The following is a 26,555-nucleotide window of genomic DNA, read 5'->3' on the forward strand; positions in this document are numbered from 1 at the left end:
TTTTCTCCTTCCTACCCCTGCTCCCCTTCCTTACTTCTTTACTTCTTTCCTTCCTTTGTTCCTTCCTCTTTTCTGCCTTCCGTCCTTCTTTCCTCTTCTTCAGTATCTCATCATCATTCTCTTGATCCAACTATCACTTTTAATATCAAATGATCACTTTTGCTAACTGGAATGTAAGGCTTAAGGGTAAATAGTTTGGCTCCTTTGATTGCTTTTGGCCTCGAAGCTCAAACAGAGCTATGTTGACAAGGAGGCACTAAAAGAATTTTAATTAAAAGAAAGAGCTAATTATTGTATTCATTCTTTTGTTGTTTTCTTTCCAATGGTGAGAGCAAGCAGGCAGTAACTCCTTTCTGCCCTGCCCCGTATGGCAGTGGGTTCAGGGTTCCACTGTCCTCTGCCACTTGTCATGGCCTGAGCCTGATTCCTTAAATGACAGAATTTGGGGAAAGATGAAAAGGGAGGGGTCCATTTGTTACCTGATCACTGAATAAGGACGCCTAGGAAGCCAGAGACATCTGAATTCACTTTCTGATTTTTGGTTTTTGAACACTAGAAAATTTATGTTCTCAGAGCATCATTTTCCTTTTCTAGAAAATGAAATTGTGACAATGAGTTAAATTCTCTCAGGCCACAAATTATACCATCCGTTATTTTAAGTATCCATTTGCAAGACAATCATAAACAACAAAATATGATACTTCTTGTCAATCTTCCCTTTACATTCTATTTCTCTGAGGCATTTATTAGTAAAAAGAAAAATCACTTATTCCTAGCAATTGTATCATTGGATACAAACTCTGAGACACCATGAAATTTCAGTTGGAAAGACAATTTTCCAGGTATTATAAGAAGTGAGTGGTAAATTTTATTTCTAAATTGGGAAATCTTTTTGCAAAAATGTATTTGTTTAATAAAGAAAATTACAGTGATGTTATTTATCTTCATCATCACGTGAGATTTTATAAAAAGCTCTAGTGAACTGAATATATACAAGAATTATTTAAAGGATGCAACTTTGATATGATGTACAAAGGTTTGTAGAAAGTTCTGGAAAGATAATCACAGAGTATTAAGTATATTTTTCTAGGTTCCCGTCAGGTTTTAGAATTATAATGATACTGGAGAGTTTCAGGTAAAAATTCTAAAACTCATCAGTTTACTTTGAAATATTTGTAAATCAACTTAGGTAAAATGTAAAAATATACAGAAAAAGTCACCTGGGAATTAGACTATAGTAATATTGCATAGGTGATTTTCTGCATAAGATTAGGAAATCAATGTTAATTTTATATTAAGGTTTTGAAACTAAGGAAACAGTATATTAGTTATCTATTGAACAGAAAGTCTTGTAATATTCTAAATACTTGCTCAATCTTTGTTATTTAAAAATTTAAGAAAGTTACATTTTTATTACAGCATAGTTTTATTGAACACACAATATGATAGAAACTGGGAATGTAAAATATGTAAAAACAGTCATTTGAAACCATTTAAAGATATCAAAATTAGTAGACAAGCAAATTCTAGATGACTTTACAAGTCCAGACAAACTATACTACTTTTTGACAAAATGGAAAGATTTGTAAGTAATATATTAAGAAAATGTGAAAAAATAAGAATTTTCACATATGCGGCATAGATAATAAGTTGGTGTTTATAACAGGTGTTTTGCAATATGAGTTTCCAAAGAATAAAAATGAAAAACAAAAAGGAATTTAATGAAACTTGTGCTGCTTCAGCAGGGTTAGCAATATTAAATTGCTTAGTGTATCTGTCACAGTAGATAAGGGATTTAAATAAATCCAGATAGACATAGCATTGGGAAAAACAAGCAGGCTTCTGTTGTGTATTGCATGCTATTTATGCCTGGGCGTATCTGTTTGGGCTGCATTTTTTAATCAATCCTGACTTACTTCCAACTGTCCGAGGGCTCTCCCTGGTGGTACTGCCTGCTAATGACTGGATGCCACCTTCTGTTAGTAACAAGTAGGTAATCTTCCATCCTTGCTAAATACGAATCCACTCCAAACTGTTGAGTTCTGCAGGACAAGGCTCCTGTTACAAGATGATAATAGGTCTAATAAGGCATTTTTGGTATCTACCTTTGTCCTCCTTTTCCCCTTTCCTGTAGGGGTAAATGGTATTAAACCTAAATAAACTAAACCCACTTAAATGTCACATGCTATGCTGTTTAATAGGACAAATGAATTCAACTGATATACAATATTGTCAGTGAAATATTTTCATTTCCTATAGCATTTGGTACAAAAATCTTGTTCTCTCTGATCTTGTGCTCATCAAAGTACATTTGACAAATAACATAAATGTATAATTTAAGATAATGTAGGAGCTGCATATTTTAGTAGTAAAGCCCAAGAAATTTGGTCTTTATTCCAGTGCCTGTTGTTTCTTCATTCAAAAGAACCATTAAACAAGCTACAAAAAAGCCAAAGACTTGAGACTTAGAACAGCTTGCAGTCTATTTTTGGTGCTTTCTGTGCAAATTTTTGCAATGACTAATATCTTCTATCTTGGTTTCTAATACAATAAAGTTATTAAAGAAAAAGAATGGACTTTACATACCTTCTAATATACACAAGAATACTGATTATCTTTTACCTTTGTTACTTTTCTATTTTATTCTTAAACTAGCCATTAATATACTTAATATGCAGTAAAAGGTAATCCAAGATTTTGCCCTGACATCAAGTATGTATTTAACTCTCATTAATTTTTCTGTTTTCTATTAAGAATGAAATAATTAAAATAAAATACCTAAATTTCAGGGAGATTTACTTTTCTCTTTTTTAAGTTACTTTACTCTCCTTGTTAAGACTAAATACCTGATGCCTAAAGTGAGGCACAGGAAGGTTTATTTTTTACAGTTTTGGAGGTTTAAGTCCATACTCAGCTGGCTAAAAGGCAAGATGGCATGGCAGGGAAGTCATCATGGCCACTGCAAACAGCAAGAGTGAAGAGAACAAAAGAGGGTAGGATACACCTTCTTCCTGCTCTTACACTGTATGCCAGCTCCATCCCTGGGCAGGTGTAGCACTCACACCACTAATCCCAGCACTAGATAATGAACCAATCAGAAATGCCAGATTCAGCTGTGTCCATGATTGCATGAGGCTTGGGGGGAGGGGCATCCAAGCACAAACACAGCAACACCCACCTTTGATTCTGTGTTAAGTGATGTTTAAGTGTTTTCTCACTTAGGATTTAACTTTGTAATTCTTATAATAAAATGCTATTTTGCCAGGGTGAAATTTACAGTAAGAACAATCCCTGCTGCTTTGTCTAGAAGTGAAAGATTTTCTGAGATACTTCAGAGACAAAAAGAACAAAATCTTAGGTCAACCAGAAAGATTTGTCCCAGTATTAGTGACTAATTGACTCTAATTGCTCTAATTGATATAGAACTTGTGAGTGTACATGTTGGGCTTGAAATTTCTTCTACTACTTTTTAAAATCCAACTTGCCCTTTTAGATCCGATTCATTTCTATTGTCATGAGGAATACCTTCATTATACATTGGCATGAACCTAAGGAAGGAAATGAAGCCACATGATATGTGTATTTTTAGTGAGTCCGCTCCTACACATTTCTCAGAGAGTTTTTTTTTAAATAGGCAAGAACACATTTGTTGTTACAATAATTTGACTTATTTAATTAAAACTCCCCAATTTTGGTGTGACTTTTGAATGTTCGATGAGTTACACAGATAGTTGATCATTGAATCTTATTTAAATGTAATCTAAACTTTTAATACCATTTAGCAAAATACTAGAAATGTAAATAATGGCTAATAAAACATTGTATTTTTATTACTACATAAATTCCAAAATTATGACAAAGATTAGCATATATACTATGAACTCTATTGAAATATTTATTACTATGGACATTACTTTATTAATTTGAATTACCTATTTAGCCTTCTGAAGAACTAACTATGGCTTTTTAAAATTTTTTCAACTCATCTCTTTATTTTATATTTCCTCAGTTGAACATATACATTATTTTGAATATCATTTTAAACTCCAGAATTTAAATATATGTTTCCTCAGGTGGTGAGAATTCAAAATAGGAGATTGGTTTACAGAACCACTTGTATGCTATGCCATAAAGTACAGAACAATGTTGATATTAACTTTAAATTTAATTTAAAACAAATTGATCCACATGAAACCACACACAAAGTTAGGGCCAAAAGAGTTTTCACAAGAAATGGTCGATATTTAAAAGAAACCAAGTATTTTGTACAGGGACATAAAGAAAAATGCCTTTACAGCATCTCAGAAATCAACACAGCCCCACTCATCATGATATTAAGAGAGTAAAAGTGCAAGCTTTTCATCTGAGCATAGAGCTCTGGAAAGCCTGTTTGATAAGAGCCAAGGAAACTGTTCCCCCAGGATGTTTTAGTATGCTGTCACCTAAGTTCTTATCCATGGTCCAAGAGAGTCTGGCTGCTTTTCCAACTGCAACAGCCTTTGGAGTTGTCCATGTGGTGCTGGATTTGCCAGCATGCAGAATGTAAGAGTTGTGGTGTCAGGAAGGCTACCACCTAGACTGCAGGGAAAGACCTTGGAAATCAGGAAAGGAGCCCAGGAAAGAGCAGTGCATGAATCTGTAGCAATGAAGCCAAAGATGCAGAAGAGATCCCAGTAATTTGAAGATGCCCGGAATGTAAAGCATCTACTTGAGAAAGCTGCATGCAGTGAATATAGCCACCCAAAGAGGGAGGCCATCTGGGCTACAATCAGGAAAGCAATAGATGTGGAGCTGGCCACGCCCTGTGGAACTTTGTGTCTCAGCATGTGTCTGTTTGCCCCAAATGCTGTATGTAGAGGTAAAGGGTTTAAATGTTTGCCTTGCGTGGACAACCTTGCTTTGGCCTAATTCTTTTCCATCCTCTTCTTCCTTTTTGAGGGAATGGGGATATTTGCACTGTGTCATTTTATCTTGAGATAATGTAACTGGTTTTTATTTCTACAGAGCTTCACAGCTAAGAGTTTACCTCGAGTCTCATGGGGACAATGATCTGGGAGTTTTAACAAGCCCAAGTCACTGGACTGTTGAGACACTGAGGAATAGAGTTTTGTATTTTAGATCTACATGTTAGGCAGATCTGTGATGTTGTTGTTTATTTGAAGGCTAGGTATGTTTTAATGGATGTGTTTGTGCATCAAATTACATGGAGAAGTATGTAACAACTAAGCTGCATTGTCAACTGTATTGGTCTTGGAGTCCTTTGGATACCTAGTAAAGTATGTTTTTAGTGTTGGGGGGGATCATGGGGACATGAACTTAGGAGCCAGAGGTGTTTCCTTGCCTCTTCTCTGGTGTGGTTCCCCTGCTCTGATCGCACTTAAGAAGACCTCCATAGTTTCTTCATCACACCGTTCCCTTCCACCACGAAGCTCCTGCTTTTAAGCCTGCTAACCATGGACCGAGTTCCCTAAATTCAGGAGTCTAAGTCAACCTGTCCTCACTGAAACTCTAAGTGTACGGTGCTGTGTCCTAGTAATGAAAAATCAGTCAATAACCATGAGCATATTTTGAGAGTTTCATCTTGTTTTGAATTTTTTTAAACCTTTTTGGTTTTTGTTTTGGGTTGTTTTGTCTTGGTTTGGTTTGGTTTGGTTTGGTTTGGTTTGGTTTGGATTGTTTTTTTTTGGTACTGGAAACCAAACTCAGGACCTTGTACTTGCCAGGCAAGCATTGTGTCCCTGAAGTACATCCTTGGCCCTTAAATGTAATTCCTCTGAATACAAAGTGATATTTTAAATTTTTAAAAATAAAAACCAACAATTTCTAAAATATATTTGGATAAGATTGTTTATTGCATTTTCCATTTGGGGTGCTTTTTTATCACTTCATCTTTGTAATATTATATTTTTGTCTTTTTTTGTAATATTGTATTTTTGTCATTTCATTTACATTTGAAGAGATTTCTTTATCCAATATTTAAAAGCAGGCACACTACTGTAAAAAAAAAAGTCTTCATTTCTCATTATTTTCCAGATATTATTGAAGAATAGTTTGAGATAAAGCATTTGTAATTTGTTATTCTTTCCATCATTTAAGAGATGATATTGTCTTTTGATCTGCACTATTTCTGAGAAATTTACTGATTTTCAAATCATGTTTCCATTATAAACAGTGTGATTTTTCTCTCAGGATGCTTTTAAAGAATTGTTTTAACTTTTTCTTTGTCATTAACAATAATTCTGGTACTGATTTCTTTGGATTTATTTGTGGTTTGATTAACTCATTTTATCTGTATGCTTATGTCTTTCACTAAATTTAGAAAGTCTTGCTATTTTTCAGACCTATTATCTCTTTTGTTGTATTATACCCATGGTTTCAGTGTTTGGTTTTTCTTCTATCAGTTCCTGCCCTGTTATTCTTTTTCATTCTAATTTGTAGTTGAGATTGAGTTAATTTTATTGGTCGGGCCTCAAGGCCCACTAATCTACTTGTGCTTTGTCATCCCTGTTCTAATATCAAACAAACAGATCAACCTTGCATTTTTATTCATATAATTTTCCTTTTGTGATCTCCAGTGGTCTTTCTGTAAAATTTGTCTTTCCTTGTTGAAGTTTAGAATTTTAAATTGTTTCCAGATAATTTATAAGTGCTCACAGAAGTATTTTTATAAAGAATGTTTTAAAGTTCTTGTCACATATTTCCAATATCTGATTCATCTGATCTTGTTGTCAGTTGGATTTTCACATTGTGGTTGTGAAGTTTCTCTACGATGGGTGATATTTTGCTTATAGCTTAAGCACTCTGTGTCTGATGTGAAGCACCTGTGGATCCTATGACACGTTTTAAGCAGACCCTTACCCATTCAGATTTAGCACCTATGTCATCACCAACTTGTTTTTTTTTAATTTTATTTAAAAGGAAAAAGAGAAAAACACAGAACAAAACAAAGTGGTGTAAGGGTACACGTAATACAGAACTACAAAAAAAAAAAAAAAAAAAAAAAAAAAGACAGTAAGAAATCACCAGTTAATAGATTACATATTATCATCTTAGAAATAGTTGCTCAAATCACAGTATCAAAGAATACAAAGTGGACATTCAAACAGTGAGACTGCAAACAGTTGTGTTCAATGATCCAACCAAAAACATTAATATGGTCAGCTATTTAACACCCCTAAACACACTTGCTGTTGTATCCTTTGGAGCTCTTTTTTTCCCTCTCTTTTTTACAACAAAATTTACACATTTTGGGTTTTATTACTCCTTAGTTCTTATTACTTTTTTTTTGGGGGGGGGAGAGAATAAAGTCAAATATGGCAAAACAAAGCTGTCAGTCAAAACCAAGGATAGACATAGCACATGATGTAAAACAGAGTACAAGGTTATCAACAATGGCTATCAACGATGTCTCTTGTTTCCTTAAAAAGAATTGTCTATCTCATTAGATATTATAAAGTTGAACAAAACAGTAGAGAACAAGACCAATAAAACTTAGGCATTGTAAACATTACAGGACTTCCAAAGGAGACAATAGTCAAATCAGCATGGGCATCTTAGTGAATCTTATTGCCTTCAAAGTAGTTGCCTATACCCTCAAACTTGATACTATCATACAGAATGGAACAGAGTCTAATCAGTCAAAACAAGATCGTGGGAGTATTACAGGACTTCAAAACAAGTTAATAGGAAATCAAAAAAAGTTACTATTATATCTCCTGCTAATTTTTTAAATTTTTCCCCTTAATTAAAACAAACATAAGAAATAACTAAATAATTTTTTTAAAGAATAAGGGAGAGATTGAGATAAAACAGGACATAACAATATAACAATACAGGTCAAAGCATGACTGTTTCAGCTACCTAGTGCTTCACCACCAAATAACCCGACTTAATAGTAGTTACCATAGTGTCTGTCTTTTTCCTTGAAATATTTGAATAAAACTTCATATACTATAGCTTCAAATATTTCCATATCAAGAAGCCCAGAATAAAGACTTTCCAATTAATAAGTGAAAACTTTATAAGGCTTCAAGATCACCAACTTGTTTATCCTGTGTTTCCAATTTCCAGAGACTTTACAGTGTTATCTTGGTCTTCTTGGGCTAACTGATTTGCTCTGTTGAGTTCTCTACTTATTCCTATCAGTGATGACAGTCAACCAAAAATTAATTATTGAACCATTGTCTAGAATATACTCTAAGCAGCATACATACTACAGTTAATAAGGCAGAGAGGTTCTGTGTTTGATAGAAGGATATACTGAAGTGGAAAAGACAGATAAAAATGTATAAATAAAGGAAATAAGTTTGGAAATATTTGAAAAGTAAATGCTCAGAGAAGTGATTTGAAAGGAGTCTCCATCGAGATTGTGACATGTAAAGTCTACAAAAGAATGAGCAACTTATGAGACCAACTTGGGAAGGAATGTTTTATCTATAGGCAATAATGAATGTGAAAATGTCTTGAGAGAAAATGGAATCTGGTATATTATTTTTAAGTTATGACTTTGGATAACTGTGTTTCAATCCTACTGGGAAGATTAATAAAATCATATGAATCTCAGAAAATTTCATTAAGAGGACTTTTGGAGGGAAAAATAAATACGCTTTGAACAATTCCAGACTCTTTTGCCTGCGGAGAACCGTAAATATAATTAATTAGTTCCTTGGAAGCCCATTTTCTTCTGCTGAGCAACTGCATATGGCCCAGCAGTATCCTGTATTAAATTTTTACCTGAAAAAAGGAGGAAAAGGATTAAAAATTGGGGTGACCTTCTTGACTTTGAAGTATTCCTTGGTGTTAAAATGTAGAAAAAAAAATATATATATACACACATATATGCTATATATATATATAGCATGTATATGACATATATAATAATGTAGTTATATATACAACACCACCTATAGGTACTTGCATTTATTTCATTATAATATTTGAAATAGTAAACTTTACCTTATTTCAAATGACTTGCCAAAACCAACAAAACTACATATGTTTTATTTCCAATTCATCAGATAATTTTATAGTACAGCTAAGCCTTTATAAAATTATATTAGCTTGCATCAAGAGTTTGTAACTTATGTACAGTAACATCCCTAAACTGGCTTAATTCTTAAGTATGAATATGAAGAAAACAGATACACATTCAAGCACAAAATTTCTCTATAGCCATAATTGAATTTCTGTACTTTTACTTTTCAGCAGTATTTGTGAAGATGTATGAACATTATATTGCACTTTTATGTTGAAGGAAATTCAGATGCACACCAAGAACCAATTCCACTGATAAAAATGTGGACTTCATAAAGTTAATGTAGCATGGACTTTACTAAGAAGTAAGTACATCTTTTCAAGCTGCAGATTTATTTGAAAATGTATACACAAATAAACAGTGTAGAATTTTAGTGAGGTTAAAGATTTAGAATCGGAGTCCTTGGGTTTAAATTACTAATTTACCAAGCTAGTAAATTTAAACAAAATGATTCAAGTAACTGCCTTAATGTTTACTTCTCAGAGTTGTTTTGTGGTTTTGCAGTATCATAATCCAATCTAAGTTAGATTAAGTGCCACAAAGTAAGTATCAACAAAGCATTATTTGTTATTAGCACTATTATTACTTACTTAGTCATATCCTGTGTAGAGTACATGTTTCCTGAGCAGAATCCTATGCAGAGTACATGTTTCAAGCATTCCACATTCTGAAACTGGTAGTAACAATGATGGTCTTACCATTTCCAAAGATTGGTGCCACAGGGGACACAAGAAAATATTTCTGTTGGTGTTTTTATATCAACTCATAAACTTTGTTTCCTCTGAGGGTGACCGCACCACATAACCTTGTGTCTCACTTGGTGAAGGTATTTGGAGACTTTTCAGAAATTTTGCAAAGATCTGCCTTTTATTAGGAAAATTGATCTTGGATCTCAAAAGGTCAACAAAGTAAAGACTTGACTTTTCTTCCTAAGACTCTTACAAAACAGACTGCATGTGAGACACTTTGTCTGCATTATGAGTTAACCCCATCTGGATTCGCACCTGTAGATTCTGGGAACCAGTGCACTTGGAGTGCTCAGCACTTCACTTAACTATGAAAAACAGAGTTTTAAAATCACAGAATGTACTTTAAGGAATGCTATTTCTAAGCCAACTTAATTCACCACTGGAGAGGGAAAGCGTTAGGGCTACAGAGCAGGTGGCAGTACGGAACAGACTGATGTAGCCTCGTACTCCCGTCCCTACAGCCAGAGATGAAATGGATGTGTCTCTCACTGGGGCGTCTCGCCAAGATCCAGAGCACTTGGCTGTCCTATCCAACCTAATGGGTCAGGGGAAGCACATTTCTCTAATGTGTTATAAAAATAAAACTTTTATGCAGGCAATTCGAGGAAAGAAGTCAGAACAAACTTACATTTTCACAGCCTTCTTACCTAAAACCTACTGAAATGAACACACACAGAAATAGCTTCTATGCTTAGGAATATCTGTCTAACAGTAAAAAATCATACAATATATTTGGAAGAATAATAATCAGTTACAAAACAATTTGGATCAAAACAAAAGACGCCAAATATTTTTGTAACTGCATCACCAGTTGGGAGATTATATTGTGTGATGAATAATAAAAACGATTAAAGGGGTCTACTAAAAATTTCTAGCTGGAGAGGTGAGACTACAGAGAACAGATAGAGCAAAGAGAGAAACATCCTTTGTTATTAATTCTGCAGCACCAAGGTAGTAGGCAGGAGGGAGAGATACAGAAAATAAATAAACTTCCAGGATAAGTTATATTATTTTTTTCCAGCTGACTTTCTCCCTACAAGGAGAATTCTGAGCAGAAAGAAAACTGAACACTGTTGCTTGGAATCAAATTAGCATGAGCAAATATGAATGTCCACGTTACTAACATAACTGAACCATCTTGGGTGTTTATCTGCCAGTCAGAAGACATAAAAAAGTGACAGTCGGCCCCGGAACTAGGTATTCAGTAAATTTAAAAAGAAATTGTTTGAGGAACAAGGAAACTAGCAGAAGCCTCAGGTCCATTGCTAAACTCTTCAGTGGAGTGAATGTCTAACAAGGAAACAATCCAAGAATTTTCATATCTAAAGCTTGGTTCTTAAAAGCTACCTCAGAGGAGGAGAGCAAAGAGAAGGGAAATGTCAGGAACGTTAGTTTTTAAAACTCACATTACCAACACTGCTCTTAAACAGTCCTGAGTTCTGATGGATTCTCCCACTGAAAATGAATAATGTACATAAAACAGCATGTTACCAATGCATACACTAACACTTCACAGAAAAGAAGAAGATAAATATAAAGGCAAATGCAGACACTGAGCAAACTTGAAAGTTTAGCGGTGACACAGTGAACTTTATAATGATTTTAAGTATTGAATAGAACTTCATAAGACAAAACAGAAAATTAGATATAAGTCCAATTAAAGCCACATTAAAAATCACTTTAGGTTATAAAGTAGCATCATACTTCACAGTCTTTAAAACTAGCATGAAAAACAAATTAATAGCAAAAGGAAATGAGGCATTAAAAAGATTTTCAGAAAATTCTAAACACAAAAAGATTAAGTCAAAATTTAACAAGTAAGGCATGGTGATGCATCCCAGCATTCTGGGAGGCTGAGGCAGGAGGGTTCCGAGTTTGAGCCCAGCCTCGCAAGGCATTGTCTCAAAATAAAACGTTAAAAATAGAACTGGCTCCAGGGACTGAGCACTGGGTAGTGGCAGTCTCTGGTGACCACAGCTAGATTGTTCTTGGACCTCAGGGCCACAGGGTGGACCTTGTGACATTTTACCAGCCGCTGTCCTGTCTCCCACAGCACCGGAGCTCCTTCCTCTTTACTGAACAATGAAGGACCCACTCTGGTCTCTCACCTCTCTGGCATCTCAGTCGTGTTCCATCATCCCAGCGAAAAGGAACAGGCCTGACTTGGCCTGGTGAGGCCACCTCACTCAGCTCCTGTCGGGGGGCCGGGTCTTTCCTGCTTTGCTGCTCTGGCCCCTCCTCCTTCCTGCGCTGATTCCTGATCACACACCATCCTGTTCTAGAGAGCCCAGCCCTGCCTTACCCAGCTTGCTCCCCATCTGCCCACTGGGGAGGGGCGGCCACTGTCGTCTCCCCTTCTCGGGTCTCTCATCCTCAGTTCCCTTCCATGACACCCCCAGGCAGCCAGCATTTGTGAGAAGTGGCCCACTCCCCGAAGAGCCCTGCACTGCAGCGCCACCCCAAAGTCCATGGACCACGGATCACTTATTGCTGAGATCAGTTTCAGGCCTGGTGTGGTGGTGCACAGCTGAGATCCCCACACTCAGGAGGCCGAGGCAAGAGGGCAGCTGTGAGTCTGAGGCCAGCCTGGGCTGCATAGCGAGACCCTATCAAAAAGACAAAACTTGGGAAACTAGATCTCAGTCCTTTCTTCTCTTTCCCATGAGATTAAGGGGTTGCTTTTGGGCGGACAAAAAGGTATTTTGACTATGGAGTTTTCAACCTAGATATTTTTAAACAGGCAGATAGTGGGGTGGGCCAACTTGAATAAAATGAATTGTCCCCACCCCAAAATAGAGTTGCAGACAGAGCTCAGGATGAATGAAGTCCCTGGCTTCAGTACAATTGTGCAAAAGCAAAGTGAGTTAAGGAAAGCCAAGACTTTAATATTTTTCAGTGTGTCTGAGGTATATCAATATTGTCTTGACCTGATGGTGTTTGATATTATTTCTCCTTTTCTCTCCATATCCTCTTTCACAAAGCATACATTTCTTTTCTTCTTTCAGGTGCATTTTCAAGGAAGTTTTCTGCTGTCTTTCCGATGCTCCTTAGCTGTGTCATTTATGTGAAGCACGGCAGGGCTGACGGGGGCGAGGACTACAAATAACCAGCTTTTTCATCAAGCAATTCAGTTACTATTTCCAAAGACAGACCTCTTGTTGCCCGTTCTTTTTTACCGCATTTTTGTTATTAAGTGCAAACTTGCAGCTCATGGTGGTTACATTAATACTGGGGAGCTGCTGCATAGTACACGTTCTTTGCTTCTTGCTATGAAGAGCGTTCCCACATTGCTCCTTGTTCTGCCTTCTTTGCATAGAAAATACCCATAATGCAGACCTACTGTTCGGTTTACAGCAAGATTTTCTTGGTGTCAATTTGATATTCTTAGTAAGAAAAACAGACTAAAAAGATGTAGACCAAGGCCACGCGCTTCTGCTGTATTCCCCAGCACAGTGTCAGAAACAAGCACGCTGGGGTGGAAGACTTTTATATTTCTAAATCAGTCCTTCATATCCTCTTGCCCAATGATCCCTCCATAAGCATCCCACAAGATGAGAAAAGAGGGAGCAGAATCCCAAACCCACCTAGAGGACAGAGTTCCACTAGCTAGAAATAATCGTTTCCTCTCAAGAGATAAAATTAAGTATAATTTTACAAGGTAAAACTTCTCAAGAAAGTAAAATCTTACCTGCACTCCTACTCCTGTAGAATTAAGAAATACTTCATTTTTAAAAATCAGTCATAAATGCTTAACATAATACTTTGTTAAATTATAGAACTCTGTAGATAAAAGAAGTTTCACCAGTGTGTTCAAGAAAAAGGCATCACTTAAGAAAAAGAGGAAGGTTAACAATGGCCACTCCCTTCCCTCTTTAGACAATTCCTCACCTTTCACTCTCCCGGGGTGCACTGCTCACTTTATATCCCACTAAATCCTTTAGTTTTTAGATTAGGAGGCAACCTGATATTTATCTAAGTGGCTCTAAATCTTTTTAGTCCTGAGCATGATCTCAAATTGAATCCATTTACCTACAATAGCCTCAAGGTTTTCCTTCTTTATAGCTGAGTACTTCTCCATTATATAAAAGTGTCATGTGTTGGGGATGGGGATTTAGCTCAGGGCATAGGTGCCTGCCTTGCAAGTGTGCGGTCGTGAGTTCAATGCCCAGTACTGATAAAAATGAAAAAGACAAAAAAAGAAAAAGAAAAAGAAGTGTTATGTCTTTCCAACAATCTGCAGCTGATGGGCAAACTACGCCCACTTTTTCCTGGTTCCCTGTCACATAGAGCATTGTTTTCTCATCTTTGATTTTCAGTGTATAAACCATCTTGCAGATTATACTATCGTAACCATTTTTTATTTCCTATTTACTTAATTTGAAACTCTGTAATGCCTTCACTGTCTTGTTTTGACTGATTGTATTTGAATCTGTTTTGTGTGACCACTGTCTTCTCCTGACTGACTTTATTCGAATCTGTTTTGTTTATCAAGTCTGAGGGTATAGGCAACTACTACGAAAACAGTAAGATTCACTATGATACCCATTCTGCTTCGACCATTATCTTTTTAAAGTCCTATAATGTCTCCAATTTTTTTTATTGCATTTGATCTGTACTGTTTTGTTCAATTTTATTATGCCTGATGATATAGGCAATTCTTTTGAAGATAACAAGAGGCACTGCGGTCACCATTCTGGTCACCTTATATTTTGGTTTTAAGTCATGTACTATATCCATCCTTTTGTTTTGACTGACTCCATTTTGTTTTGTCTCATTTGGTTTTATTCTCTTCAAAAGAAAACCATGAAGGAAATCCAGAATGGTAATAGATTTTTACAGTGTTACTATTGTATGTTAGAAGTTGACAGAGTACATTCAGAATTCTGGTGAAAAACAGGATGGAATCCTCAATTATACAAGAAAGAAAAGTTCATACTGTATTTGGTGTCCATCTTTAAAAATGCTCACATATGTTATGTTTTATCAACAAAAAGAATCAAAAAGCTTACCAGATGCCAGAAAAATATACATACTCCAGAGATAAACTCAGTGATAGAAAAACTTCTAATTAATTTAACAGAAATAATCAAGAAATGAGAAAATCATAACAAAATAAGCTGTGAGTGATCTTTCAATATATTTGAAACCAGAAATAACTGAAATATTACCTGCAGTTAACTCACAAAAGAATTTTGTAGTATAAAAGTTACAAGGATTAACGTTTTTGGAAAAAACGTTTCTTAAAAACAGCAAAAAAGAAAAAATTCGTGGGTAATATGAAATTTTGTTAATTTCTATATTTTATCAGTACACCACACAACACTGAATTTGGTTAACTAATAATGTGCAGGTAATCATGTAATTTTCAGTTTTTAACATTAATAAGACTATAAAAGCTGCTTTACACATTTAAATCTTCTTTTGTTTTATTTGAGACTAGGTCTCTCTGTACATCTCTGACTGGCCTTGAGCTCACAACCGTCCCCCTATCTCAGCCTCCCAAGTGCTGGGATTACAGGTGTGCACCATCCTGTACATGCACATTTTCCTAAAATACCCTACAACAGAAATCATATTGTATAAAGTTCAAAAAGAAAAAGAAGAAACATAGTTAAAAAGACAAAAGACAAATTATTTCAAGCTAACAAAAAGTTGATGAACACTGAAAGAAAACTTTTAGAGGCGAAATAAAACTGGGAGCAGAAAAAACAAAATATACTTTCTGAAAGACAAGCTTACCTAAAAGAAACTGCCTGAGAAAAATGTGAAAAGATAACCAAGTATTTGTCAAGCAAAATAAACCCAAAGGAAAAAGAGCACAGAATTCATCTGAAGTTAAATTCTAAGCATATCTCAGGCCAACAAGACAAATTTAGGGTAACAAAGGATCCTCCACAGAACAAATTTATTCTTTTTTTTTTTTCCTAATAAAGATAGGGTTAAAGTACATGGAGCAAAAATTTATCATTATGAAAAAAATCTAAGTAAAATTTGTAGACTAAAATTATTGACTGGTCAAGTAGATGGTCAAGTGCACGTATTTCAAGATGAGAAACAGTGTGTGTGTGTGTGTGTGTGTCAGAAAAATACACATATTCCAGAGACAAACTCAGTGATAGAAAAACTTCTGATTAATTTAAGAGACGTAATGCAATATATTTTCTGATTGTGTTATAATAAAACCACATATTTTCACTCATGTTGGATCTAAAATAATATGTTTTATAGAAGTTGAGAGTAAAATTTTGATTACTAAAATTTGGGGACACGAGAGGAAAAGGAAGGATGAAAACAGGGTATTTTCATCTGAAATAAACTATAAAATACTGGAGACAACAGTTATGCTTACTTTGATTTAAATATATATGGACAAAATCTCATGATACTCCATAAATGTGTACAACATTTATGTGTCAGCTAAGAATAAAGTTCTACCAGTAGAAGATACCATAAAATAAAACAAAATATGAGTAACATAGAAACAGAAAATAAAACCTTAAAATTACAATAGATGTGTTAGAAAAAATTGAGATAAACAATGTTATAAATTGAAGTTCATTGCATCTAATCACATTAAAAATGTTACATTCAATAAATGACACACTAATGGAACATTTAGCGGGTGATGTAGTAGAAATTCATAAATAATTGCAAGCAAGTAGAGAAACTTGGAAAAACAACAGAAATGTCTTAGAGGAAATTAACATGTCTCTATATTCAATTAATGATTTACATATATCACACACAGTTGTTCACAAACAGTGAGATAGTATGTGTAATGATTAATATGTTGTGTCAATTCAAAAAATTTAGAAGTGTAACTAAGTAACTCAGTGGGGAGCCAAGGTCCTCACTTTGTAAATACCCTCATCCTACTCAAGAGGAAGAAATAGAAATGGGGAGCGTATTAAACCTGCCCTAGGGTGGGTAGCCTGCTTACAATGTAAGGGAGGAAAGGAAGTTTCCTATCCCCTCCTTTTGCTCTTGTACCTTTTACTTTCTCTGCCACATAGAAGTGTTGTCCCTCTGCCAGGCCACCTTGTCTTGGATCCAACTGATTATGGACTGAAACCTCCACAAACTGTCAGCTAAATAAACTTTACTTCCTTAATTTTGGGTGTCAAGCATTTTGTCTCAGCAAATAAGAGAAAACTAAACAATGCAGTATATATAACAAAATACCAGGAGTCACAGAGGCTGAGACAGGGGGATCACAAGTTTGAGTCCCACCTGGGTCACATATGGAGACTTTCTGAAAATAAAAACTCCAAAACACTGTGGGTGTCACTGAGTGGTAGAGCACACCTAGGTTTGAACCCCAGTAGAGCAAATGGAAAAACCTTTCATTAAGCATAGAAAACTATGCTTTGGTACTTGTAGAAGACAGTGTGAATTCTAAAGACTTTACGGCTGGGATCTTCCCTCGGTAAACTTCCTGTGATAATTGTGAGTATAGAGAGTTTCTACATGCCAATATCTATCCACAAGAATATAGTCAAGGAGAAATTCATGTGTGAAACTTCTAACTGGCACAGTACCCGGAACACAGAACAAAGACTAAATAAACATTGCTAAAGAACAAGTAACTGTTCATGTCTACATCTCAGTATTATTAATATCAAATCAGGAGTATAACTGTGGAAATCTTTGGAAACTATAAAGCCATAATAAAGCAATAAGTATTCTTTTCTACTCCCAAGTCCCAGTGGTGCCCATATGGTACCTGTAAGACATTTACCATAAATACCTGCCTCTCCCTGCAAATTTTGTCATGCCCATTGATTTTACCTAGCAATGTCCTTCAATTAAATTGGCTTCTGGAGTGTTTTATATTTTCATGTATGATACAGGGCCTGTGTTAGTCAGTTTTCCAGTTCTGTGACAAAATACCTGAAAGAAATGAATTTAAAGGAGGAAAGGTTTTCTTGGTTCATGGTTTTAGAGGTTTTAAGCCAAGATTGGTTTGTTCTAGATACTTTTAGCATGCTGGTAAAACAATTGGTTTCTGTAGGAATGCCTGTTAGAGGAAAGCCTTTTACCTCAGGGTAGCCAGGAAGGAGAGAAAGAGAGAGAGAGAGAGAGAGAGAGAGAGAGAGAGAGAGAGAGAGAGAGAGAGAGAGAGAGAAACTAGGCTCCAAATAGATCCTTCAAGGGCATGTTCCTGGTAACCACTTTCTCCATTGAAGACCAAATCCTAAAGTTTCTACCATGACGGAATTTCACCAGCATCCAGGGATCACTGTGTAATGTATGAGCCTTTGGGGGACACTCAAGATCAAAACCATAACATTTTGCACCTGTGAAAGTCCACATCTATTTTATAATGCAAACACCATCTAGGCTATTTCTAATTATCTCCCAAGTCTAAAGCATCCCAAATTTGCCAAAGAGTATAAGTTCAAAGTTTCCCCTGATATGCAAAGTAAATTATTCATGAGGCTCTGTAATAAGGACATCACATACTTCTAAGATACAATGGCACTGCGTAAAGATTCCCATTCCAGATAAAAGGCCACAGAGAAGAGTCTGACCTAAATAAAATAAGAACCACAAGTGTAAACATAAAGTCCCATAGTTCCATATCTGGTATCCAGGCCACCTGGTACAGGATGTGAGATCCCAAAGGCCTGGAAAACCCTGACGATATGCACCTGCTACTCACGTGGCCATTATCTGGATCAAGCTCTGCTCACTGTCCACAGCTTCCCTCCGCAGGTGTTCCACATCTCTGCCTTCTCCAACCTCTTGGACTCTCCACTGCATTTACAATTTCATGCATCTTATGTTTTCATTCCTGTTAGAAGAGTGCTTACAGGGATTTTAATTCTGTCCTACAGCTCCTCCTTCTTAGACTTCTCTGAAATTTTTCTGGAAACTTCCATGACAACATGATTCTTGCAGTCTGCATGTCTGCAAGACTAACACCACATGGACAGCACCAAGGTCTGCCAACAGCACGAACAGTAGCTTGGCCTTTGTGGATCAAGGTTGCATCATCCGCTGAGTATTTGGATGATTAAACTGAGAAAATAAATTCTAGGGGAAAACATTTGGTGGTTTACCTTTCATATCCTTGATCTTCTAGCTCAGTATGTTTTGTTAATTCCCGAGATGCCCTAAAGGTATTTTCCTATTGTCCCAGGGCAAAGTATTTAATTCATTCTATCAGCATTAATCTCTTTTCCAACTTTAAATGTGCTGTTTTTCTAGCAAACTGCAGGGTTTCAAATTTTCTCACTCTGGTTTTGTTCCAGATTCTCATTGTAAATCTGGTTCACAGCAATTGACAATGTCCATGCTACTCCCTAAATGTTGTGCTGCCTTGAAATTTTCTCTGGCAGATTATTCACTTCATCACTTATTAGTTCAGCCTCATACAAAAATCTCAAGTCATGCATAAATCTACACAAGCACTTGTTTTAGCATGCAGTATCTTCTACTTGAGTTCCCAAGAGAATCCGTATCTCTGTCAGAAACTTTATGAGCTTGGCCTATATTGTCTGCATTCTTTCAGTGTTCCAATCTGAGTTCCCACCAGAATTATTTATTGAACTCTGCTTGTAACATTAGAAGGTCTGTATAACATGCTTCTCTATGCAATTCTGTGCTTACTAGAGAAACAGACTAGGTCTATCTTGCACTGGCAACCCAAAGGATACAGTGGAAGACCTGGAGAGCAGTGTAGTGTCTTGTGGGAGCCTTATTAGGAGGCTGAAGGATCTGTGAAGGGAGGCCAACACGTCTATGCTGGAAGGCTGAGGAATTGGTGCTGAAGTCTGAGTGCTGAGTCCGCACTGGAAGCCAGAAGACAATGTCCAAATAGAAAGCAAAGCCTAGAGCTGCTCCAATGAAACAAGAGCAACCTTTTCTCCTTTGTTTCCCTTTTATAACGTGCTGGCAACAATTCTACGTAGGTTGGGCCTTCCACACCCAGAACCACGCTGAGCCAATTCAGTCAGCATTTCGTAACTCAAATTGATGTCATCATCCATCACACTTTCCAAATACCTCCTGCAAAACCATTCTGAAATCTCATGAGCCACATCGTTAGGAATAGTCACAGAAATGAACACACTCTCAGTCCCAATCTTCTGTGTTCCTTAGGTTTCCATTCCTCTGACAAAATAACAGAGAAATCAACTTCAAGGAGTGATGCGTTTAAATTATGGTTTCAGAGAGCTTAGTCTATGTATGATCACTCAAGCCAGTTGCTTTTAGGCCTGAGTGGAAGGAAATGCATAGTGAGTAAAGTTGTTTGCCTGATGTCAGCCAAGAAGCAAAAGAAGACAAAGAGAAAGGGACTAGGGTACAAATGCACCCTGAAAGGGAACGCCCCAGGGATCTACTTCCTCCAGGGCCCTGCCTGAAAGCTTCCACCAGCTCCTCACAGCACCGGCAGCTGGAACCATCTTCACACATGAAGCGTTGGCTCACACAGTCACATTTAAGATCAAAACTGTAGCAGCTGCCCCTTGCCTGCCTCCTTCTTCTCCTTCTAGAATATTACATATTTAATACAAGGAGTAGAAGTTGGATTTCTACCACTGAATCACTTCCCAATGCCTTTGAGAATGCTGACATTGTTAGAAATTAAGAAAAGCACTCTTTGAGGCACAAGGAGGCTGTACTCGTTTCCTTTAATACGGTAAACCAGACAGCAGGCTTTATTCAGTTTTCTTAGTGCCTTCAAGGTCTTTGTTAATTGGAAGGAAATTATAAAAATGAATTAAGTCCTTTGATATTGTGATGAGTTTTTGATATTACAATATATCTTTGACTATATCAATTTGTTTGCAAATTTTAGAGTATATCTAAAATTGACAGAATAAAGAGATTCCTTTCTTTTCCATTTTGAACAAGCACTATAGACCACTACCATGAGCATGTGTTTATTTTTAGGAAGTTGTAACTATCATGAAATTATCCTAAGTAATTCATCACATTTCATCACATAAACAAAATGCTATTATCACATCTAAGAAAACAGCAATAACTATACAACATAATCTAAGATCTTTAAGAAAAATTCTTGGATTGAGATACCCTATCATTCAAGTGTAATATGAAAATTCAAGTATAGCGCATGGAAGTCATAATTTTTAATCCATAAAGAGAAAATGATAGTGTGGTATTTCTTTGCATAAAATACCTGGTAATATGCACAGCTGTAATAACAGATTTTTTAAAAATCAATTTTTTTTAAATTCCTATAGAAGACAAAACATTGGCTTTCCAAAGAGATCTAGCCCTTGTTTCTCGAGCTGAAGGACATATTATGCTATCTGACAGTAGAGACATTTCAGATGTGATTAAGATATAAACCTGAGACAGAGATATTTTACTAGATCATCTAGGATTATATAATCTCATGAGTTCTCAAAAATAGATTGGCAGATGTGACCAAGGGTGGAGGGACAGAGCAACACAGCGCAGAAGGGATTTTACCTAATGTTATTTACTGAGATGGAGAAATGCAACAATGAATCATGGAATGAGGACAGCCATTAAAAGTTTTAGAAACACAAGGAAATAGATTTTTCCTAGTGTTTCCTGACAAGAATGCAACTTTTTTGACTCATATTTTAATCTGACTAATGTTGGAATTTACATCATCAGAACTATAAAATAATGAATTTGTTATCGTTATATAGGTAATCATATTACATAGTAAACATTTTTATGGCAGGAATGAAAACTAATGTGAACTCTATAAAATAATTAATTCGGAAGCCTCATCAATGGATGCCAGAAGCTTTGAGTAAAATAATATTGAGAAATAGGCTAGTCACATGGGATCAGAATGTCGATTACAAGCTACTTTCTAATAACAACAGCAAAAAAAAAAAAAAGTACTTTTGTAACTGGGGGAAAGTCACAATCAGTGACCAAACTTAGCCTCTTTAATGAGAAAATATCCTTGCCTCATGTGACACCCTGTAGTACTCATTCCATCCACATAAAATATACTTCATAAATGTTTAGCCAACTCTGATTGAAACTATGGAACTTATTTCCTTATAGGTGTAGGAATTTCACATAACAGAAAAATTTAAGGTACATTTGGGTCATCATACCTACAAGGTGAGATATGAACAACCTACCAGCGTCTTCACAATATTAATAAAATAGAGTGACAAAAAGCGACTTGCCCTGAATAATAGGGTAAAGCTGAGGCATTCCATTAAATATAATAAGTGATATTTGATCAGATGTTAAATAACAAAATAGGAAGGGAGGAAGGCAGAAAAGAAAGAGATGGGAAAAGAGAGAAGGAGGCAGAGAGGATGGGAAGGAGGGAATAAAGTCTTTACAAAGCAGTTTCAATGTATGTTAACTTAGGTGGATAGATAGATAGATGGATGGATAGATCATAGACATAAGGATAGGGATATACAAACAGACAGACAGGTATATTCAAATTTTTCACAATAATCCCTTTTCCATTTTTCAATCATGACAAATATATTGACTGTGTGTTGTTTAAAGAGCAGATTTGGACTCATGGCAGCTTCATTCCAGTCCTCATTACAACGACAAATGGTTTGAGAGAAAGTATTGAGCGTGTCTGACTGGCAGCTTCCTAAACTGGGTTATAGTGGATGATCTTTACTGAACCTGAAACGTCTACATTCCTTGACATATCCTTCAGGAGAACATTTGGAAGGTTTTCCTTTACTCTCAGGTCTGGCAAATTTCAAATGACAAATTTACCGAGTGTGGCTATAAATTTTCTATTGTTAGTACCCCAAATGGAGTAGCTTAAATCAACTGAAATTTATTACCTCCACCATTCTGTAGGTTATAAATTGGGGTGCAGTGTATCTGGAGTGTTGGCTCAGCGTCTCAACAGATTTCCAACAAGAGGCTGACTGCCCTTCGGAATGCTGTTCTGGGTTCACTGATGGTTGGCTGAAGTCCTTTCCTTGTGACTTTTGGATTGAGTTTCTTGTCGTCCTGGCACTTTCCTGGGAGCAGCACTCAGCTCCCAGATGCGGCTCACATTTCTTTACCATGCGAGTCCCACAGGAAGTTTCCTGTATGAAGGATTATCTGCTTCTAGGCCACTGCCACACATCACTGACTACCGCTGCTCTCCTAGCGTAGAGCAAAGGCTGCTTTCTCAGCACTTACGTGAGTATGCCAGGCCCAGACATAATCACTCTTCCAGGTACTTAAATGACTTGGTATCTTAATTATAGCAGCAAAGCCCCTTCTCATGTACAGTATGTCATAATCATGGGATATGTTCCAAAGAAGGCAGTAAATCTTGGATTACATTTTTGCTCTTACATGGCTCTCCCAAACCAATTGCATAAGAAAATTTTCAAAATGACCAAGTAAAGATGCCCACCCCTCTTCCTCCACAACTAAGAAACAAAGCAACAGGAAGAGAGCCACACTCTGAGGTGACTGACAGAGATGGGTGGAATTTATTGCATGAGGGATGGGAAAACTGGAAGCTTTGGAGACCTGGAGAAGCAGAGGAGAAAAAAGAATAGAGTACAAGGACAGATTTCTAGCTCATGCATGTGGCAGTCGGTGTTTTTTTCAGAAGAAAATGTGTGGTCACCTCTGTCACTATCCCAGTGCCAACTGAAGTATGAGAAACTTTCAGCATCATTATGGTATTGCATTTCAGCTGGGAGAGCTACACGGACGGTGTCCAGTGGATGGCTAAACAGCGGGTTCCAACATGGGAAGGATGGCACACCTTGGATGTGGGTAGCACTAAGCAATAATTGCCTTAGACCCTGGATGGAATGAAAAGGGAGAAGAAATGGGAAAGGGGAGGTCAGGTCTGTACTTCTGCCTCTTCAACCTTTGACTGGATCCTGTGGCCTGTTTGATTTCTCCACCCTGATTCTGGGACTCTTTCCCTTCCCATCCCGTCAGATTTACCTAGTAAGTCTTTTATATAATCATATATAGTCCTACGATCATATAAAATATTAATATAATCTTTTATATAATCATATAATCATATATATAATTATATGATTATATATAATTATATGATGATATATATAATTATATAAAATCTTTTATATAATGTACATAATGTGTAAATATATAATTATATAAATTATATAATTTATATAATTATATAAAAGATTTTACACATTACATATATGATTATATATATATTGCACACACACATATGTATATATGTGATTATATATATTCCACTAGTGAAACTTTAACAAAGGCATAAATTCTTGAGGACATCAGCGTAAGCATTGAGTTTTTGGATAAATTCCCTAAGATGAGGAAAACAAAAGCAGAGATAGACAGATACAGTTGTATTAAATGAAGAAACGTCTGCCCAATCACAGAAACTATCAATAGAATGAAGATATAAGATAAAAAGAAGAAAAATATTTGATTTATTCATCTGACAAAGGATTAATACGCACAAGGTACAAGAAACTTAGTACCTTGTAAGTAAAGTTAGATAACCTAACTTTAATTTAAAAACTGGTATATTATCTCAATAGATAGTTTTCAAAAGAAGGAATCTGAATTACTAATAAATTTATGAAAAAAAAATTATCGGTACCATTATCTGTTAGAAAAATTCAAATTGAAACCATAACAAAATCTTACTGTCTTTAGAATGCCTGCTATCAAAAAGAAAAAATAACAAATGTTGGTGAGGATGTAGAAAAAAGGGAACTCATATACAATGTTGGTATGCACCTAAATTAATACAATCATTTTGGAGAACAATATAGAGGTTCACCACAAAACTTAAAAAAAAGGCTATTACAGGATCCAACTATATTCAAAGGAAATGATGTCAGCTTACCAAAGTAATATACCCATGTCTATGTTTATTATGCATGATTCACAATAGCTAAGAAACACTAAATGCACATCAACATATTATATATATATATATATATATATATATATATGAATGTTATTCATCCACAAAAAGAATTATGCCCTATAATTTGCATCAAAATGGATGGAACATATATTAAGTAAATGAGACATTAAAAAATACAACATTCTCTACCATATTGGGAAGCTGAAAAATGTTAAACTGAATGTGAATTAATGATTGCGAGAGATTGGAAAAGAAAAAGGTTAAAAAATATATAGCAAAGTACAGGTGAAAGAAAGTAATACATTTTAGTCTTCTATACCACAATGAAGTAAGTATTGTAGTTCACAATAACCTATTATATATTTTATGCGTAACTAGAATAGAGAAACCAGAAAGCTCCATGCATAAGAATGATAAAGGGATAAAGATGCTAACTGCACTTATTTGAGCAGTATGCATTAAATTCACGTGTCAAGTTATTACATTGTATCTTACTATGTTAGCTATTTTGCTGTAATTGCAGAGACAAAATACCTGATCCTCAAAATTAAGGAAAGAGGTTTATTTGACTCATAGTTTGTGCAACTTTCAGTCTATTATCTGCTTCTAGGTAGAATGACACATCACATAAGGAAACAGTTCATGGTGACAGAAAACAGCAAAAGCAACAAGTGCAAAAAGGAAGAGCACCAGAGGAGACACTTTGTGTCCCCTGTATTGTACGTAGGCCACACCCACCTTAGGGTGGATGAGGCACTCACACCCAGAATCCCAGCACTGGACCCATGACTGCTCGAGGATTTGGGGGAAAAGACAGACACAAAGCTTAACACCAATAAGTTTGTACAAGTTAAAATAATAATTAACTGTAAAAAGATTAATGCAGTCCATCATCAAAAATTTAAGTAGTTTATAATGTGCATAATTTATTTGGAATTTATTAAAAATATTTAGTCAAACATTTATGTTTAAGCACTTTTAAAAGTAGTTTATCTTCTCTAAAAGCTTAAAATGTAAAACTATCAAAAGGGAAATTAGGGGCATGAATCCAGTTCTTGGAGCTAAACATGTGTGATTTGATTCCCAGCACACAGGAGAAGCTTTGGAGCATCACTCCCAGCCAGTAAGAACATACCTACCATCCCAAAGCACCAGAGGACGTTCAGGAGGTTCCAAAGGGCCTAACTGGGCCATGCCCAGCAACCTTAAAGTGGTTAGAAGGGCCTACATTCAGTTCTATGAGCCAAAAGTGGGACAGGTGACTCCCAGCACATGGAGGAAGCTTTGAAATGCTTCTCAAAACCTGGAAATATAGGACAAAGACAAAAAAAAAGAGCAAAATTCAATCTCAAACTTCCAGGCCAACCCTAGCAAGTCTAGGACACATGGACATAAAACAGAATGTAAGCCATACACCTGAAATTCCTGAAATGATAAAAACTGAAATAAACAACTCTGGAAAGCTATAAAAGACCTCAGATTTTAAAAAAGAACTCAGATCAGAAATAATCTCCCAGGTAAAAAAAGAAATGATAAGTGTAATGGGGAAAAAAGCTGAACACATCTAAAGAAGACATAGTTTAAAAATTAGAGGAACAATGCAAAAAGATGGAAATCCCGAATGAACAACATAAGAAACAACAGAATGCATGAAGCAGATTCAAAGAGATGTACAAGAAATCAAAAATTCCATCGAAAGTTGGAAAAACTACCTCAAGAAAAGTGAAGATAGACTTTCAGACCTCAAAGACATGACTTCAGCTAGTGAACAGGAAAGGAAAGATCTTTTAAAAATAACAAAGAATCAAGAATTAACAACTCAACAGCTGCAAGATGATGCAAAGAAAAACAACATAATATTGATAGGGATAAACAAAAAAGGCGACAACACATGATATCAAGAGGCTATTTACAGAAATAGCTGAAAAATTCTCAAACATGA

The 26,555-nt window shown here is 35.9% G+C and overlaps 1 protein-coding gene across 7 annotated transcripts in view; it reads right to left on the reverse strand.

Moving 5' to 3' along the window:
• The window catches only part of LOC106025859 (uncharacterized), a 54,105-nt gene that overhangs the window by 20,826 nt on the left and 6,724 nt on the right, over positions 1–26,555 (reverse strand). For 5 of the 7 annotated variants that reach the window (XR_010050254.1, XR_010050252.1, XR_010050251.1 and 2 more), the window contains exons 2-3: positions 1,917–2,058; positions 480–590 (exon numbers count right to left, since the gene is read on the reverse strand). Coding sequence is in view for 2 of the 7 variants with exons in the window: in XM_063257649.1 (XP_063113719.1) it covers positions 1,917–2,058 (142 nt within the window). In the remaining 5 variants the exon portion in view is untranslated. The remainder of the gene's footprint in view (positions 1–479; positions 591–1,916; positions 2,059–26,555) is intronic. The other 2 variants (XM_063257649.1, XM_063257648.1) reach the window with 1 other exon arrangement.

Source organism: Cavia porcellus, unplaced genomic scaffold, assembly GCF_034190915.1.
Source record: "Cavia porcellus strain 051 isolate PalLab524CR breed Dunkin Hartley unplaced genomic scaffold, mCavPor4.1 scaffold_10, whole genome shotgun sequence".
Taxonomy (NCBI): domain Eukaryota; kingdom Metazoa; phylum Chordata; class Mammalia; order Rodentia; family Caviidae; genus Cavia; species Cavia porcellus.